Genomic DNA, 15,882 nt, shown 5'->3' on the forward strand with positions numbered 1-15,882 from the left:
TTATGAGAAAATTGGATGCTCTAAGTCAGGAGCAAAAGCTCTTCCCTTTTGTGCTCTGGCTCTTTGCCAGTCTTCTGTAGCATATCACACAGGCCATTCCTTTTCCTTACTGGCTTTCATTAATGCCACTTTTGTAGAGGCACAAAGGCTGCCAGCCCAAGAAGGAGGAAAGTGGGCAATTCATGACATTTTGACTACTTTGTCATGGAACCAAACTGTACAAGCAAATGGGCAAATAATCTGATCCCTGGCTCCTGAGGCAAATAGAAATAAAATACCGCTTGAATAAAAACTTGATTCTTCTGGCTTTGGAGAGTCCTAATCTCAAACAGACTCAGTCAGCCCACTTATTTTTAGAGTGAGTATTCTCAAGCCCTTGGGCTATGGAGCCTCTATAAACCAAGATGAAAATTTCCACTTCTTCAGATGTAACACTCCTCGACCTTGAGCCAGTCACAGTCTCTCATGGATGACCTGCAAAGTTAGTACAACTGTCCATCTTTCTCCTAAAGCACGAGAGCCGATCCATGTAGGGCATGCCTCACATCTTCTTTCACATTGGGAGGCACTCATTTGAAATTGCCCAAGTGTGAAAATAGCTTCCCCATGCCAACAGCTCACCACATCACAGAGATGCATTTCTAAAACTTCAACCCTTACCTGGGAGCAAGGCCTGGGGAACTTCCTCTAAGTTAACATGCAGCAAATGGATCAGGCTGTATTTTATGTTTTATTTCCTCCATGGCACACCCCTAACTTTTGTTTATCACCCTTTCCTAATCTGATCTGAATTAATATCTTGTAAATGAGCCTTTTCTCCTTTCCCACATCCTTGGCAATAGCTCTTCTGTAGAGTCCATGCACTGCATGCAGAAAGTTCCACATCCCACCCCAAAAATCTCCCAGGTAGGGCTTGACAAGGATCTTGTCTGAAATCCTGGAGAGCCGCTGCCCCTCAGCAGAGTTAGGCAAATCTGTCAATTTCAATTTCTCTTTCTCCATTTCTTTCTGGGGCTTTTCCACAGTCTGAAGTTCAATGCTTCACGTTTCCACATCAGTGTGCAATTTTTTTTAAAGCATGAAAATTAATCACCATTTTGATGCAAATTTTGCTAAATATATCCATTTTAATGCGATTTTGCCCAACATATACATTTTTGCAAAACAATTCCCCATAAAAATGCTGAATTTCTGTATATTATTTTGATTCATATTTGTATTTTTATCAACACTTTACCCCAGTATATGCATCTTTGTACATATTACATAGCTGGGAACTACATTGCAAAATTCAGAAAACTGCAAATTTCGAAGAAAGGCTGCTTTTCAGGAAGTGTGAATTAGGCAGATTCTTCTTTAAATGTGAACATAATTAAATTCATCCCCCACCCATACCAGTCAGTGGGAAGATAAATCTGATTCCAATAAACCAAAGATCTGACTCAGTATTAAGAAGCTTCCTATGTTCTTTGGAAGATGAGTGCTCCCCTCTCACCAACTCAAGAGTACAGTGGTACCTCCGGTTGCACACGGGATCTGTTCCGGAGCTCCAGTCAGATCCTGAGCTGTGTGTATCCGGAGGTGCCACTTCTGCGTATGTGTGTGGCACGGTTTAACACTTCTGTGCGTGCGGCGAAACCCAGAAAAATACTTCTGGGTTTGCAGCGCACGTATCCCAAAGTATACATAACCAGAGGTGAATGTAAGTAGAGGTACCACTGTACACATTTACCCCTTCAGAGAAATGTGAGCCTATCTGCAAGTGAGAAAGGTTACTTCCCTTTTACACCACATAACGAAAAACATTTGGGTCAAAGCAGTGTTGTTGTGTTCTCCCCACCCCACATCATCCAGAAAAGCCATACAGAACTGCATGCATGCAGAAGCATAGGCCACTGCCTCCAATAACACGAAGAGCTAGGCTGCAGTAACCAGTGATGCCACTTGGCAAGATTGGCAGGCGCAAGGCGCATTGTGGAAAAACACTGGTATCCTTAAGCATGTGAGAAAAGGGGCATCACAGTTTTATCAGTCTGAAATCAATCCAGAACTGAAACACGGGTGGTGGAATGGTAGAACCTCATCAGCTATAAGAAAGCAGCAAGAGCAGCTATAAATCAAAATGACGAGGGGCTACACATGTACAGAAGGCCCCGCTGTGGATAATGCCTGCTCACATTATTGTTTACCGCAGCCATTGCTGCCAGCCTCTTGCATTCCTATGAGTTGTTTTTTTAAAAAAAAAAACTCTTCAAAAACAATAAGCATAATAATGAGATTCCAAATGCCAAGCAAATTTTGCACGTCCTGGATTTGGTGGTTCCCTCTGTGCTTCTTTCTCCCTCCCTGCCCCATCTGTGCTCCTCAGTGCCTTTGCCTCTTTAAGAAAGAAGTGCCTGTGGGATTCTTCACTTGTGAAGCTTTTAGAGCATGATTAATTGGTAATCAGTGGCACGGTTCCCTTAGTACATAGTGATCCCGCTCTAAAATGCAAAAGGGCACTGTGCTATCAGTGTTGTTTCTCATGTGGTGCCAGCTTGCTCGGGGCGCTTGTTCTCAAAGGGTTATGAGCCAATATAAATTCCTGAAGCTCCATGGGAGAGAATCCTTTTGTTTGTTACTTTCTTTGCCCTTTGCTATCAACAAATGGTACCCCTCCACACACAAGCAGAAATGCATACACACCCTGGCATTTACAGCCTCTAAGGACACAGAACTTGCGCTTCCCTCCACATTTATCCAAGGTCTCCGTCATGTCTGCATGGCTTCCTGCCAAAGGAAGACTACAGAAGCCTTGCAACCGGGCCTGAAGGAGACAGTCTTGCTGTGAGTCTGATTCCACGTGCTTTGCAGTCTTCGGGATTGTATACGCAAGTGCATTTTTTGGAAAGTCTCGTAAACTCTTAAGCAAAATGGGTAAAAGTCTTTGTACGGGTGGACAACAAGGACAGCATAGGACTCCAGAGGCTAGGAAAGGTCTCATTTCTGAGGCCTAAAATCCTCAAGGCAAAGCAACAATGGAGATGGTGGGCTTCATGGTCAATGGGAACCTGAAGTGGTAGGGATGGAGGAGAAATCTAGTTCTGTTCACATTTTAATGCAACCCTACCCACTTCACAATTGTTGAAGACATATGTCAGTCAAAACACAGCTATCTTTTGAAATTCACGCTTCTTTGAACTAAAACTAGTGGATTTTAGGGGATTTAGGTGGATTTTAGGGGAAAGGGGACGCAGGTGGCGCTGTGGGTTAAAGCCTCAGCGCCTAGGACTTGCCGATCTAAAGGTCAGCGGTTCGAATCCCTGCGGCGGGGTGCGCTCCCGCTGCTCGGTCCCAGCGCCTGCCAACCTAGCAGTTCGAAAGCACCTCCGGGTGCAAGTAGATAAATAGGGACCGCTTACCAGCGGGAAGGTAAACGGCGTTTCCGTGTGCGGCTCTGGCTCGCCAGAGCAGCGATGTCACGCTGGCCACGTGACCCGGAAGTGTCTCTGGACAGCGCTGGCCCCTGGCCTCTTAAGTGAGATGGGCGCACAACCCCAGAGTCTGTCAAGACTGGCCCGTACGGGCAGGGGTACCTTTACCTTTACCTTTATGCACAAAAAATCCCTATATTAGTGAAACTAAAGTTAAAAATGCACTGTGTTAATAGAACATTGCTGGCAAAAAAAAGTATATTAATGAGGACTTCTTTTTAAAAAAATCTCAAACTGGTGTGGAAAGGTGGCAAACACAAAGAAACTGAGAAAAACTGAAATTAACAAATACGCTCATTCCTAGGAGGTCAACAAGTTTTTGGAGGTATCACAGCCACAGTAGCCAAAGACGCAACCCAGGGCAACAAAGTATTCTTAGAACAATGTACCAGGGCCAGTAAAGGCAAAGGTGGAAATAGATCCCTTTTACAAGAGAAAGCAAGGATGTGGCTATTCATCAGTAGTGTTTTCCAGTCTTTTACTTTCCCACTTGGATGTTCAAGGCATCCACAGTATTCAGTGAGGCTTACTCTCAAAAACGTGTGCACAAGATTTCAGTCATAGTTATGCCTATTTATTAGACATTTCACAATACAGTGGTACCTCAGATTAAGTACTTAATTCGTTCCGGAGGTCCGTACTTAACCTGAAACTGTTCTTAACCTGAAGCACCACTTTAGCTAATGGGGCCTCCTGCTGCCGCCGCGCCGCCGGAGCACGATTTCTGTTCTCATCCTGAAGCAAAGTTCTTAACCCGAGGTACTATTTCTGGATTAGCAGAGTCTGTAACCTGAAGCGTATGTAACCTGAGGTACCACTGTACTGGAGTATTGTGATATGGATTATAATAAGAAAAGAATTTTAAACAAATGTTAAGTTGGGTTTTCTTAGTTCACTAGTTTAGTTTTAGTTAGTTGTAAAGTGGCAGCAAAGAAACCTTCACGTGGGCAGAAGTCTTACAAAGACTGAAAAAAGAAAACCAAATCTAAAGCAGAATCCCAACTTTTATTATTTCTTTGGCTAAATTTGTCATAATTCACCACCATTCTTACGATTGTTCTGGTTTGGTTTAGGCTTAGCTAGCCAAAGCCACAATTATTATTTCTGTAGTCCTTTTCATTAAGGGCTTCATTGATTCCCCCCCCCCCCATCATTTGACTTATTCTACCTTTAAAAACATTGCAATAATGTGTACAGCACTGATACTGCCTGCTCCCTCCTTCCACTTACTACCCATTGTTAACAACAGAAATTGCGCAGCAGCGGCGTGGCGGCGGCGGCAGCAGGAGACCCCATTAGCTAAAGTGGTGCCTCAGGTTAAGAACAGTTTCAGGTTAAGAACAGACCTCCAGAACGAATTAAGTTCTTAACCCGAGGTACCACTGTAAATGGGCTAACATTAAATGGGAGTTAAATGCCTAGTTGTCATTAAGAGCCAGAATAGTTCCCTGAACAGTGGTGGGTTAACTTGGACCATTTTTATCTATTGACACTTTGAAACAGTTGTGGGCGAGGAGGTGGGAGTTGTTTAAATGGGAACTCCCTTGCTGTGGAGTGTTGTAAGCAAGTTCTGTTGTGTTGCAGGGGGGGGTTTCCTCCTGCCCCTTCTGCTGAGGAGGTCTCTGGACACTTGCCCCCAAAGTCCTGTCTAGCAAGTGTAAGGTTGCATTGCAGATTTGAATTCAGGTTTTCCCCACCTCCCCAATTTAACATTATAGCTGAGCTGACTCATGTTTAAAACTGGGCCACGCTGCTCTCTTCTGTATATAAAAGCAGGTGAAGGTGTTTTTTTAAAAAAAATATTATTGAGAAAAAGAAAAAACTGAATATGCTTCATGTTGAGCGCGTTCAAGTTGCGCTCCGTTACTTCCAGGTTTCGTCACTTGCGCATGCATAGACGCTCAAAATGATGTCACACGCATGCACAGAAGCGGCGAAAAGCGACGTGCGCATGCGCAGAAGTGCCATTGCTAGTTACAATTGCTTCTGGATGCGACCGGGGCTCCGGAACGGATCCCGTTCACATCCCGAGGTACCACTGTACTGAGGAATGGGTGGTGGTGATGGTGGTAAAGTGATGAGGCTGAGTTAGGCTCAAAGCAGGAATTTGCAAACTGTCTCAATTCAGAGTACCTTCCACACCATGCCAATGCGCTCTTGCACATCTGCTACAAACTGTTGATCACTGATGCAGAGTATACGAAGAAATATTCTGAGGCACACACTCTGTTCATGCCGACCAGGCCTGCTGGGGCTCACTGTTGCTTGGTGTGAGCTGAGTGCACCCTAGAACAGACCCAAAGGTATTCATTTTTAAATATTTATGTTGCCTTCTCAGACTATGTCCACCCAAGGCAGCAAATGAAAACACGTCTATAACACACCACTATAAAACTTACTAACCATTGTAAAAAGTTGGACAAACAAACAACCCAAATGATCAAGGAGATGGAGCAATTCTGCTGTGGGGAAGGGTTGCAGCATTTGGAACTTTTTAGTTTCGAGAAAAGATGGTATGATAGAAGTTTATATTAAAAAAATGCATGGCACTGAGTTAGAGGATAGTGGATAGAGAAAAAGTTTATTCTCCTTTCAGCACTAGAACTTGTGGACATCCCACGAAGCTGAACACTGAAAGATTCGAGACAGACAAAGGAAGGTGCTTGTTCAGGCACCACGTAGTTAAACTGTGGAACTCACTGCCACAAGAGGTAGCGATGGCCAAGAACTAGGATGGTTTTAAAAGAGGATTCTTGGCAAGTGATGCTATCAATGATTGCTTTGTTCTTCCATGGTAGGAGGCAGCAATGCTTCTGAACACCAATTGCTGGGAATCGCAGGTGTGAAGAGTGCTCCTGCACAGTTCCTGCTTGTCAGCTTCTCACAGCCCACATCTAATTGGCTACTGTGGGAATAGGGTGCTGCACTAGGTGGGCCACTGGTCTCATCCAGTAGGCTCTTCTTATGCTATTAAGTTCCTGCCCTGGTGTAATTTTAGCACAGCATTTCATTTTCCCAGGCTTTAATCTTAAGATAATGTGTTCTGCTTCTGCAGGTGGTTTTACACTGCTTTTTCTAAATTGATTTACTGTCTATAGATCTTATTATGTGGTGTGTTTTTAAATGGTGTTTTCTATTTGTGTGTTGTAAGCTGTCCTGAAATTGTTTGAAGGGCAAGATAGAAATCAACCTTGAGATGAAAGCAAGATAAAGTAATAAGGCTTTGACAAACATCTGCCCAAGGTACATTAGGTCAAAATGGCTCCACTTATGAGCATAGAATGGACTTCTCCATGGCCGCAAATATATAAAATTCACAGATATCTTGAGCAAAACCTTTAGCGACAAGAGCCATTCGCATACCTAAGGCAATGACGAGCTCCCAGCCCCTTCCTTGTCCTGTTCCCCCTTACCTTAATTGGACAGAGAAATGGGCTGTCACACGAAAGAGTTTTAAAGTTTATATTTTAGGCTGTAAAAAGACACAACTAATAATAGGTCCTGAACTCTTATCACATGATGCACTCTAATGAGGAGAGCTGCTGTTACGGTACAGCTAGTGCCCAAGGAAACAGCAGGCCATAGGGCTTACCACAAGGTTCACGGGAATTCATTGGGCCCTGGAAGGCAACACATTTTGTGGAGAGTTTCTTTTGGTCCACTTCACATGCACAAACAGCAGTGTGAAGCAAAACACACTGAGGTTGCAGGACTGAGCTTAGCTAGGAGTATTTTGACGGTTACCTTTGCCACGGTTGTAGAAAGCAGGAACCCCCAAAGAAGTCCCTAGCCACCCTGAAATAAATGGCCAGTGGTGTTGCTAGAGGTGCTGCTGGATCCTTGAAAGACTCAGGGGAACAGACACATGGCAAAAACTTGCATTAAATTTACATGTTCTAAATTTGCATCTATATGTATAGATGTATAGGCCGACTTTCAGGAGGAATGCTATACAGTGGTACCTCGGGTTACATATGCTTCAGGTTACATACGCTTCAGGTTACCGACTCTACTAACCCAGAAATAGTGATTCAGGTTAAGAACTTTGCTTCAGGATAAGAACAGAAATCGTGCTCCGGTGGCACGGCAGCAGCAGGAGGCCCCATTAGCTAAAGTGGACTTCAGGTTAAGAACAGTTTCAGGTTAAGAACGGACCTCCAGAACGAATTAAGTACTTAACCTGAGGTACCACTGTAATGTAAGTCCATTTTTTAAGAAGTTTTTTTAAAGTGTTGGGGCAGAGGTAATTCAGGCCACAACAAAAGACCTGGGAGTTTCCCCCCCCCCCCAGCTAACCGCTAACAATGCCCCTATGGCCAGTCACAGTCTTGCACATGGTCAGGACAGCTGCAGAAGAGGATGCACAGCCTGGAACATGCATGGCATTCTTTCTCCCTTTGTCCTTGAAAAATACATGTAAAAAGTAATACTCCTGACCCGAGATCAGACACCAGGGAGGACAAACTGTAACAGCAGCACAATGTGGCAGCGTCAGCAAGCTGAACCCTGCTCGTTTGTGCACAGCTGTTCCCAATTTAGGATTTTGCCAAAACTACCCAAATATTCAGTTCAGCTGCCCAGCACCTTATTGTGCTGGTCACCTGAGCTGTGCTCCTGGCATCCGCAAAACAAACTGTAGTAGAGAATGAAGGAATTCTTTCGCTCAAACCAAAATACTCCTTCCGAAGGCTTTTTCCAATAAGTTTTCATCTTCTTTATCACATAATAAGGACTTAAATATTTTCCCTTGGCACCAAAAAAGTACAGCATGTATTTTATGTAAGACAAACCACAGAGTCTGAGAGATTAGGGGGCTGCTTTGCTTTTGCGATGCCAAATGCAATTGCTTTTAATTGAGGAAAAACTCCCGTGGGCTTCAGTGACAGTTTCAGCCAAGCTTTTAAAATCTGCTGTTAACATTTCCTGAGGTGGGAAGGTACAAGGCCAGCCCAAGAAGTTCTGCTGCCTGAGGCAAAGGACGAGATGGCAGCCCCCTCCCCCACTCCACAGGATGTTGGGTAGACTGCATGGCTCTTTCCTCCATGAGGAGGGAACAGCTTGGCTGGGGGGTGAGAAGAAATGGCTGGAGGGGAGCTGAAACAGCTGTCTCCCACCCCATTTGTCTAGTGGTAGGGCTGACCCTCCTAGCAAGCTAAAATCATGGGATATGGATCCAACATCTGCATATCAGAAGCAGTGTTAAAACAGCAGATGTTGAGCAGTGAGCTGCTGCCTCAGACCTCTCAGGAGAGAGGGAGGGAGGGAGGGAGGGGTGTGCCTTACTATGTGACAGGCTCTCTCAAGAACTACAACCTCATCGGTCAATAAATTTTTGAAGTGTCTTTTTGGAACTCTTTTTTTAATAATTTTCATTTATATACATTGCATCAATCATTCAACCATAATTTTAACATTTCCGACTTTGACTCCCTTCCCCCTCTTTCTGCGGCTCTTTACATTTATTTTCGTCCTTTTCTCATACTCCAAATTGTCTTAACTTATTGTTTTACTCATCTATTCTCATATATATCTCATATATATTTCTGAAACTACAGGTTTTTACAGTAATCCTGCCAGCGTCTTGATCTGTTTACAGTTTATTTGTAAATACTCCATAAAGCATTTCCATTATTTTCTTTAAAAATTGTTATCTTGATTTCTTATTCTTCCAGTAAGTTTCGCCATTTCTGCATACTCCATTAGTTTCTGTAACCATTCTTCTCTCATTGGGACCTCTTCTTCCTTCCATTTTTGGGCAAATAACATTGTTGCACCTGTGGTTGCACACTTAAATAAATTTCTATACTGTTTAGGTAGTTCTGAACCCATACTTCCCAAGAGAAAAGCTTCCGGGTTTTTTTAAATGAATGTTATCTTAAACTCCCCCCCCCAATTCATTATATATCATTTCCCAGTAAGCTTTAACCTTATTGCAAGACATATGGAAAAAGGCACCTTCTTTCATTTTTACATTTCCAACACTTATTCATTTTTGATATATACATTTTTGCCAATCTACTAGGTGTTAGGTACCATCTACATTACATTTTTATATAATTTGCTCTTAAATCATAACATGCTGTAAATTCTGTTGATTTTTCTACAGATATCACCACGTTGTCTGCAAATGCTTTTAATTTATATTGTCTCTGTCCCACCCATATTCCTTTAATTTTTTGATTATATCTTATTCTTTGCGCAAAAACTTATAAAACTAATATAAAGAATAAAGGCAACGGCGGACAGCCTTGTCTAGTACCTTTAGTTATTTTATAATTCTCAGTCAATACATTATTTACTTATCAATTTTGCTTATTGTTCTGTATATATTGCCTTGACTCCTTTTATAAATTTTTTAGAGAATCTGTCAGCCTGAATAATTCAGTGTCATCAACAAACTTGCCTAGCTCACTACTCACCCCGACTCCAAGTGAGTAGTTGCTAAGTAGCATAATTTCAATACACATCTTTAGGGATCCCCATGGTTTACTTATCACTGTTGTAAAAAGCTAAGCATGTATTTCTTCCTTAGAAGACCTGGTGGTGAAACCAATTTTCCATGTGTTTTATCTTCATAGTTGCACAGCTGTGAACCTAGACATGTCTTAATTAGATTTAGTATAGACTTTGCTCTTCTGATTTCCTCTGCATGCCGCCTTCCAAAGTTAAACTGACAAAAAGCTGCCTTTGAAACCTAAACATTTGTTCATTCCCACTAGCAGAGGTAAGTTCAACAGAAGGCATCACCATTCCAGTTTGCTGCTTGCTTCCTCTTGACTCTGTGCAGCTGAAATTATCTCTGCAATAAAGACAGATGTGGGTGCCCTCCAGTGGGCAATCAGGAGATCAAACAATAGAAAAGAAGCTTAACACCATCATCATATTAAAATACAATAAGAATAATAAACTCAGCTAGTGCAATGATATAAAACCTACGTAGTCCATTCACTGGTCATCCTCAAGTGAGAGCGCTCTATCCCAGGATAATGTGGGTAACTCTAGAGGCCTTGTAAATCTTACTAGGTGCTCATCCTCCACTGCTCTCCCTCTAGTCCTAAATGGACACAAGTTGCCAGTCGTTATTTAATGAAAGCTATCGCTGGAAGATTCTTTATCATCCTCCTCTGCCACAGCTTCCTCTGATGAGTCAGCAACTATCTCAACAGGCTCAGAGGAACTTAAGCAAGAAGCAGATTGTGGGCAAGCTGGTCAATAAGTGACTAAAATGTGTCACATTTCTACCTCCTCTAGAATGCTCTCCCCAGGAAGGCTCACCTGGGACCTTCATTACATATCTTTAGGTGCCAGGCAAAGACCTTTCTCTTCAAACAGGCATTTGGCTGATTGATGTTCTATGGCTTTTTAAATGTGTTTGTGGGAGGGGGATCATTGGTTTGTTTTTGTTTATGTATTTTGTGTTCTCATTTTGTATTTTTATGTTGTGAACCACCCTGTGATCTTTGGATGAAGGGCAGTATACAAATTTAATAAATAAATAAACAGAAGTGGTGTGTGGGTGTTTCTTTGTATGCATCCATGGGAAAATAAATATGGTTATCCACACGACAAAAGAGTCTGCAAACTGCTGTTGGTATTGTAGGGTTTGGCAATTTAAATGTTGCAGATGTGTAAGTAATAGAACACATACAGATAAGTGATGGCTGTAATTAGTGTGGGTGGTATTCAACCAAGTTGTTGGGTGCATGAAGCAAGGCTTGTTTGTGCAACAGATTTACTCCTCTCCTCTCCCAGCACCATTAATTAAATCTGCTCTGGAGGCTGGGGGGAACCCCTGGAACAGGTTTAAGAGATGCATGCGGCGGGAGAGGGGGGAAAGTATTGTTGCATTACGTTGAATTCCACCCAATTTAGGGTTTTATTCCAATGACCATAGGCATGCCATAGGTACACTGCTCAGGGAGTGTGCAGTTTGTCTACCACCAAAGGTTACTGGTAGCTGAAGACACAGAACATATCGGGTGGTAGTCAGTTAATTTTTTCTCAGAGTAAATCCACTGAAATTAATGGCCCTCGCTTAGTCATGTTTATTAATTTCAATATGACTACTCTGAATAAAACTTAGCTGAATATCACCCATAAGGCAACATGCAATAGGTTTAGATTAAGGAAAGATTCAGATAGTCAAAGCCTAGAGAGGAGATATTCTTGTACTGGCCAGGCAGAAGTCTTACATGCTATGGGACTCATTGTAGTGTTCCTCAAGGTACAGCAACTCACTTAATGAGTGGTGGACTAAGCTGAACCTACAGTTTATTTCCCACATGAATGTCTACATGAAATCAGCTGAAGCCAGATACCTAATGGTATCTTCATGGCAAGCTGGCTGTTTCCGTTCTGCTCTTTCCAATGTACAGTCTATAGCAGGACATGGTGGGACAGTCACCTTTTGGCACTGCTGATGTAATGCTCCAATCCAATGTCACTTCTGGAAGCTTTCCAGGCTAAGTATGGGAGATATAGCAACTCTGATGACATAAGAGGCTAGATATAATCATGGCCTGGAAGATGCTTCTTAGGCTTAGAAACTGTTTGTCCCTTCCTTCCTGTAAAACCTCTTTTTCATAGGGCTTATGAGATCACATAAAATAAGCTGAGGAACTGCCTTGGATGATGAGTAGGGAAACTGTATCCCACTCTTCTTGCACACCTCCTGCAAAGGAATTTGTAGGGGCTGGGTTCTCAATGAATATGTCTCCAAGGGGTGTCTTGAAATTAGCTGTCCTTTCTCCCATGGCTTCTTCTGAGAATGTTTTTTATAGCCTGGAGATTGTCCTGGTTCTTTTAATTAGCACTGACACCATCCTTAAAAAAAAAATAATGATATCACCAGCTTGTGAGGCTCTTTAGAGTGACATCTGTTTATTCATATTGATGTTCTATTTATACAAAGAGCATCAGTTCTGAGAAAAGCTACTGGATGTTCAAAGTATCACCTTGATGCATGAGCCTTTTAAAATTTGCGCTATTTAATTTGTGGCAGCCAGGCGAAATATGATTAAATGGTAAATCATAATCATGATGAGACTTCAAGCATCATAGTAAACAAGAGGCTGTGCTATAAATCACAAAGTCCCTGGTTGAAAACTTGCCACTGCTATGAATTCACAGTGCTGCAGTCTTTGTTGCAGGTCTGCAGTATGCGAACAATAACACTGACTGACCTTATGAGCTTGGTATAAGGATTACAGTGTAATGGATGTGAAGGACTTTGAGAAGTCTAAAGCACAAAATAGATGGCAGTGATAACTATCACTATGGCCTGGGTCTCACCAAGATAGTACATCAGACCTGCTGGTACATATTGACATGATAAAGGGTGCTCCTTCATGCAAAAGGAATCCCTGCACAGGGGAAAAAATATGTCAGAGAGAAGGATTCTAGTCTGGCTTCCTCCCCGATGTGCTAGTTTCCTTTGTTCAGGGACTTCTGTTCAGCCATGAGAGTCTCCACTTACAGTCTCAAGTAGCACAGCTCAGAAGCAGGTATGTTAGTAAGAAATGAGCCTAGATTGAATGCCTTTCACATTAAAATGGCTTCCTAATTATCAGCTCTTCTGGAAACAGAAACCTTGGCATCTAAACCCTCCAAATAAGTCATGTTCTTTTTAAAAATAATAATAGCACAAACCAACTCAAGTGAGTTATCACCTGTGCACAAGGATCTGTCAGTCCAAAGTGCACAAAAGCCAGTGTCAGGCAGGCTTCTATAGGCATTGTGGTTCTCCAGGAAACAGCAGCATCAATGCTTGCCCCGAACCAAAAGTCCTTCAAGATGTGCAAAGAGACGTCCGTCCCCCCTTCTTGCCTCTGAGGAGTCATACCCCAAAGGTCACCAGCTTGCTTTGGTGCTCTAGCCGACAAATAACCTGCATGTCCAACACTGCATGTCCAAAAAGTAACACTGCATGTCCAAAAAGTAAACCAAAGATGTAGAACAAGAACATAGGTTCTGCAGGAGGCAACAAAGCACAAATACAGTTTCTATCCTACATGTTCGTCCCTAGTGTAAGGAAATAACATTCTAGTATCACCCAACATAAGCCAACTATGGGGGAGCTGCTATCTCTGTCTCTCAATAAGCAAGCAGGGAATGCAAACATTTCAACAGCTATTGACTTTATCACTAAACCTCATAATCCTTCCACTTTAGGGTGGCTGAGTAGACTGCTTTTCCCCCTTGGTCATCTCTCTAGGAAAATTCTAGTCTAGCTCCATTTCTGCAAAGGTTGAATACACATTTGTGCCAATCCACCTTTCATATGCTGGCTGCCTAACTGGTCTGGCAGCTTTGTCAGGAAGATTGGGTAGATAGGAAAATAAATGAAAACTACACCACAGGATGAAGTGGCACTTTTATAAATGAATGAATTCATTTGGACACAAGTGCAAGACATACCTCTTCCAGCGCATGAAGTGGACAATAAAAGTGTTGAAAGCACACACAAGGGATGATGGTAGTAGAGATTTGCAAAAGAGAAACTTGCGCCCAAAGGACACAGAACCGTTCACCCAGTCGTTTCTCTTCATTCATATTTCTAATGCTCATTCTGTGCCCATACACATTTTCTTACTCAGAGAGAACGTCCTCGATAAAGTGTAAAAGAAAATTGTTGGCAGCTATCAGTGACATATCATGTTGGGAGAAGTGAAGTCAAACAAACTCTTGATAGCTGCAGCAGCAGATGCTCTTGAGCTCAATAAGGAGGTTGCCCAAGTTCAGAGCTGGCGGCATTGGGTGCTCGGGATTTCCTAGCATCAGGTGCCCCCCAGCTTCCAGAATCAGAACATATTTTTTACTCCCCACACCCCTAACATCCTAGTAGATGGAGATATCCTCACCAGCCAGGAAGCTGTCATGTCTTTTTGCAGATTGGGGACTCAGGGAGGATAGTTTGACGCCACTGGACAGCTCCTTGAGCCAATGTCAGCTTGACCTCACACTCTAGAGATTAGCTGTCTCAGTAGCATGTTACAGGGGCCTTCTGAGGGCTGCCTGACAATCTACGTCCTATTAGCCCCACCGTGCTCAATTAAAGGGCCATTGAGCTCTTCCAAACCACAGGTTCCTATGGGGTGGAGGCAGTGGGGACTGCACTGGAGGGGTGTTCTCGTGACCCACAGGAGTCAGACATGGTCATATAATCGAACCTGAATGGTCCAGGAGCGGGGGGGGGGGGCGGTGATGCCTCCCCTTCTTCAGTGTGAGAATCGTGGCCACAGACTATGACAGGAGCCAACAACAGTCCCAGCACAAATTTGTCATACTTCCGTCAGATTTAGAACCACAGTAGAGAACCTGATTATTGACATTTGGCTCACAGTCCTAGTAAAAATACGCAAGGACCTGTTGCATATGTAGGTGAAGGAAATGAGGTTGATGGTATATCCTTTGCTCCTATATACATATAAGCGCAGCACAGGCCCTGCTCTTAGTGTTTCTTGTGCGATTGGGACAGCTGAAAATTCTCACACGTTCCTTTAACTGGATCAGATTCCAGCGGTGATGGGAGGGCAGGGAGTCCTGGTGAAACAGCTCAATAGACCCAGGCCTCTCCTGAGTCCTGACATTAGGCCAAATATTCTGGGTCACATAGTTGAGATCCTCGTGATGAAACCCAATATAGAGGTGGATCAAGCGGTGGTCACCACATGGTGTTAATGTCCTCCTGCACTGACAGACCTGGTATGCCAAGCTAAGCTGTTAACCATATCAGCCCCACAGTGGGCCAAGCTAAGCTGTTAACCATATCAGCTCCACAAGATCAAGGGCATGACAGCTGGTGAATGAGGATCAGGGGCACACCGAGCCAACTTGGCCTACAAATGCTCCAGACTTTATAGTTACCTCATGGTTTTGGAAACCAGCGCAGGGCAAACATGATGTCACCCATGTTACAGTTTTGCTGCCACTTAACAACATAATATCCACCCTGAAAATTTCCAGAGAACTTTGTTGTGTGTTCTTCTACCGTCTTGTAACCAGCGGCATATGAATGTTGCAAGCTTTATTTTTAAAGCACTCTTCATATTTCCTGTTCCTAAGCAATCACTAAGAGATGATTAGCACTCATCCTCAAATGGATAGGGCCATCCAGACTTCTCGGGGGGGGGGGGGGGAGAATACTTTATTAGTTATCTATAAAGTTCCCATTACTTTGCACACCCACCCACCCTCAAGCACTGTCCATTCTGAAATATCACTGTAAATACACGGAAAAGCAATATCACCCTTAGGTAAAGGTAAAGGTAAAGGTACCCCTGCCCGTACGGGCCAGTCTTGACAGACTCTGGGGTTGTGCGCCCATCTCACTCAAGAGGCCAGGGGCCAGCGCTGTCCGGAGACACTTCCGGGTCACGTGGCCAGCGTGACATCGCTGCTCTGGCGAGCC

The 15,882-nt window shown here is 43.3% G+C and overlaps 1 protein-coding gene across 1 annotated transcript in view; it reads right to left on the minus strand.

The window, feature by feature from the left end:
- Positions 1–9,824: 9,824 nt before the first annotated feature.
- BOD1 (biorientation of chromosomes in cell division 1) overlaps positions 9,825–15,882 on the minus strand; it is a 42,776-nt gene continuing 36,718 nt past the window's right edge. Inside the window, exon 5 of the mRNA XM_083728297.1 lies at positions 9,825–10,272. Coding sequence (XP_083584423.1) covers positions 10,089–10,272 — 184 coding nt within the window. The 3' untranslated portion in view covers positions 9,825–10,088. The remainder of the gene's footprint in view (positions 10,273–15,882) is intronic.

This window comes from Podarcis gaigeae, assembly GCF_964106915.1.
Source record: "Podarcis gaigeae genome assembly, chromosome: 2".
Lineage (NCBI taxonomy): Eukaryota > Metazoa > Chordata > Lepidosauria > Squamata > Lacertidae > Podarcis > Podarcis gaigeae.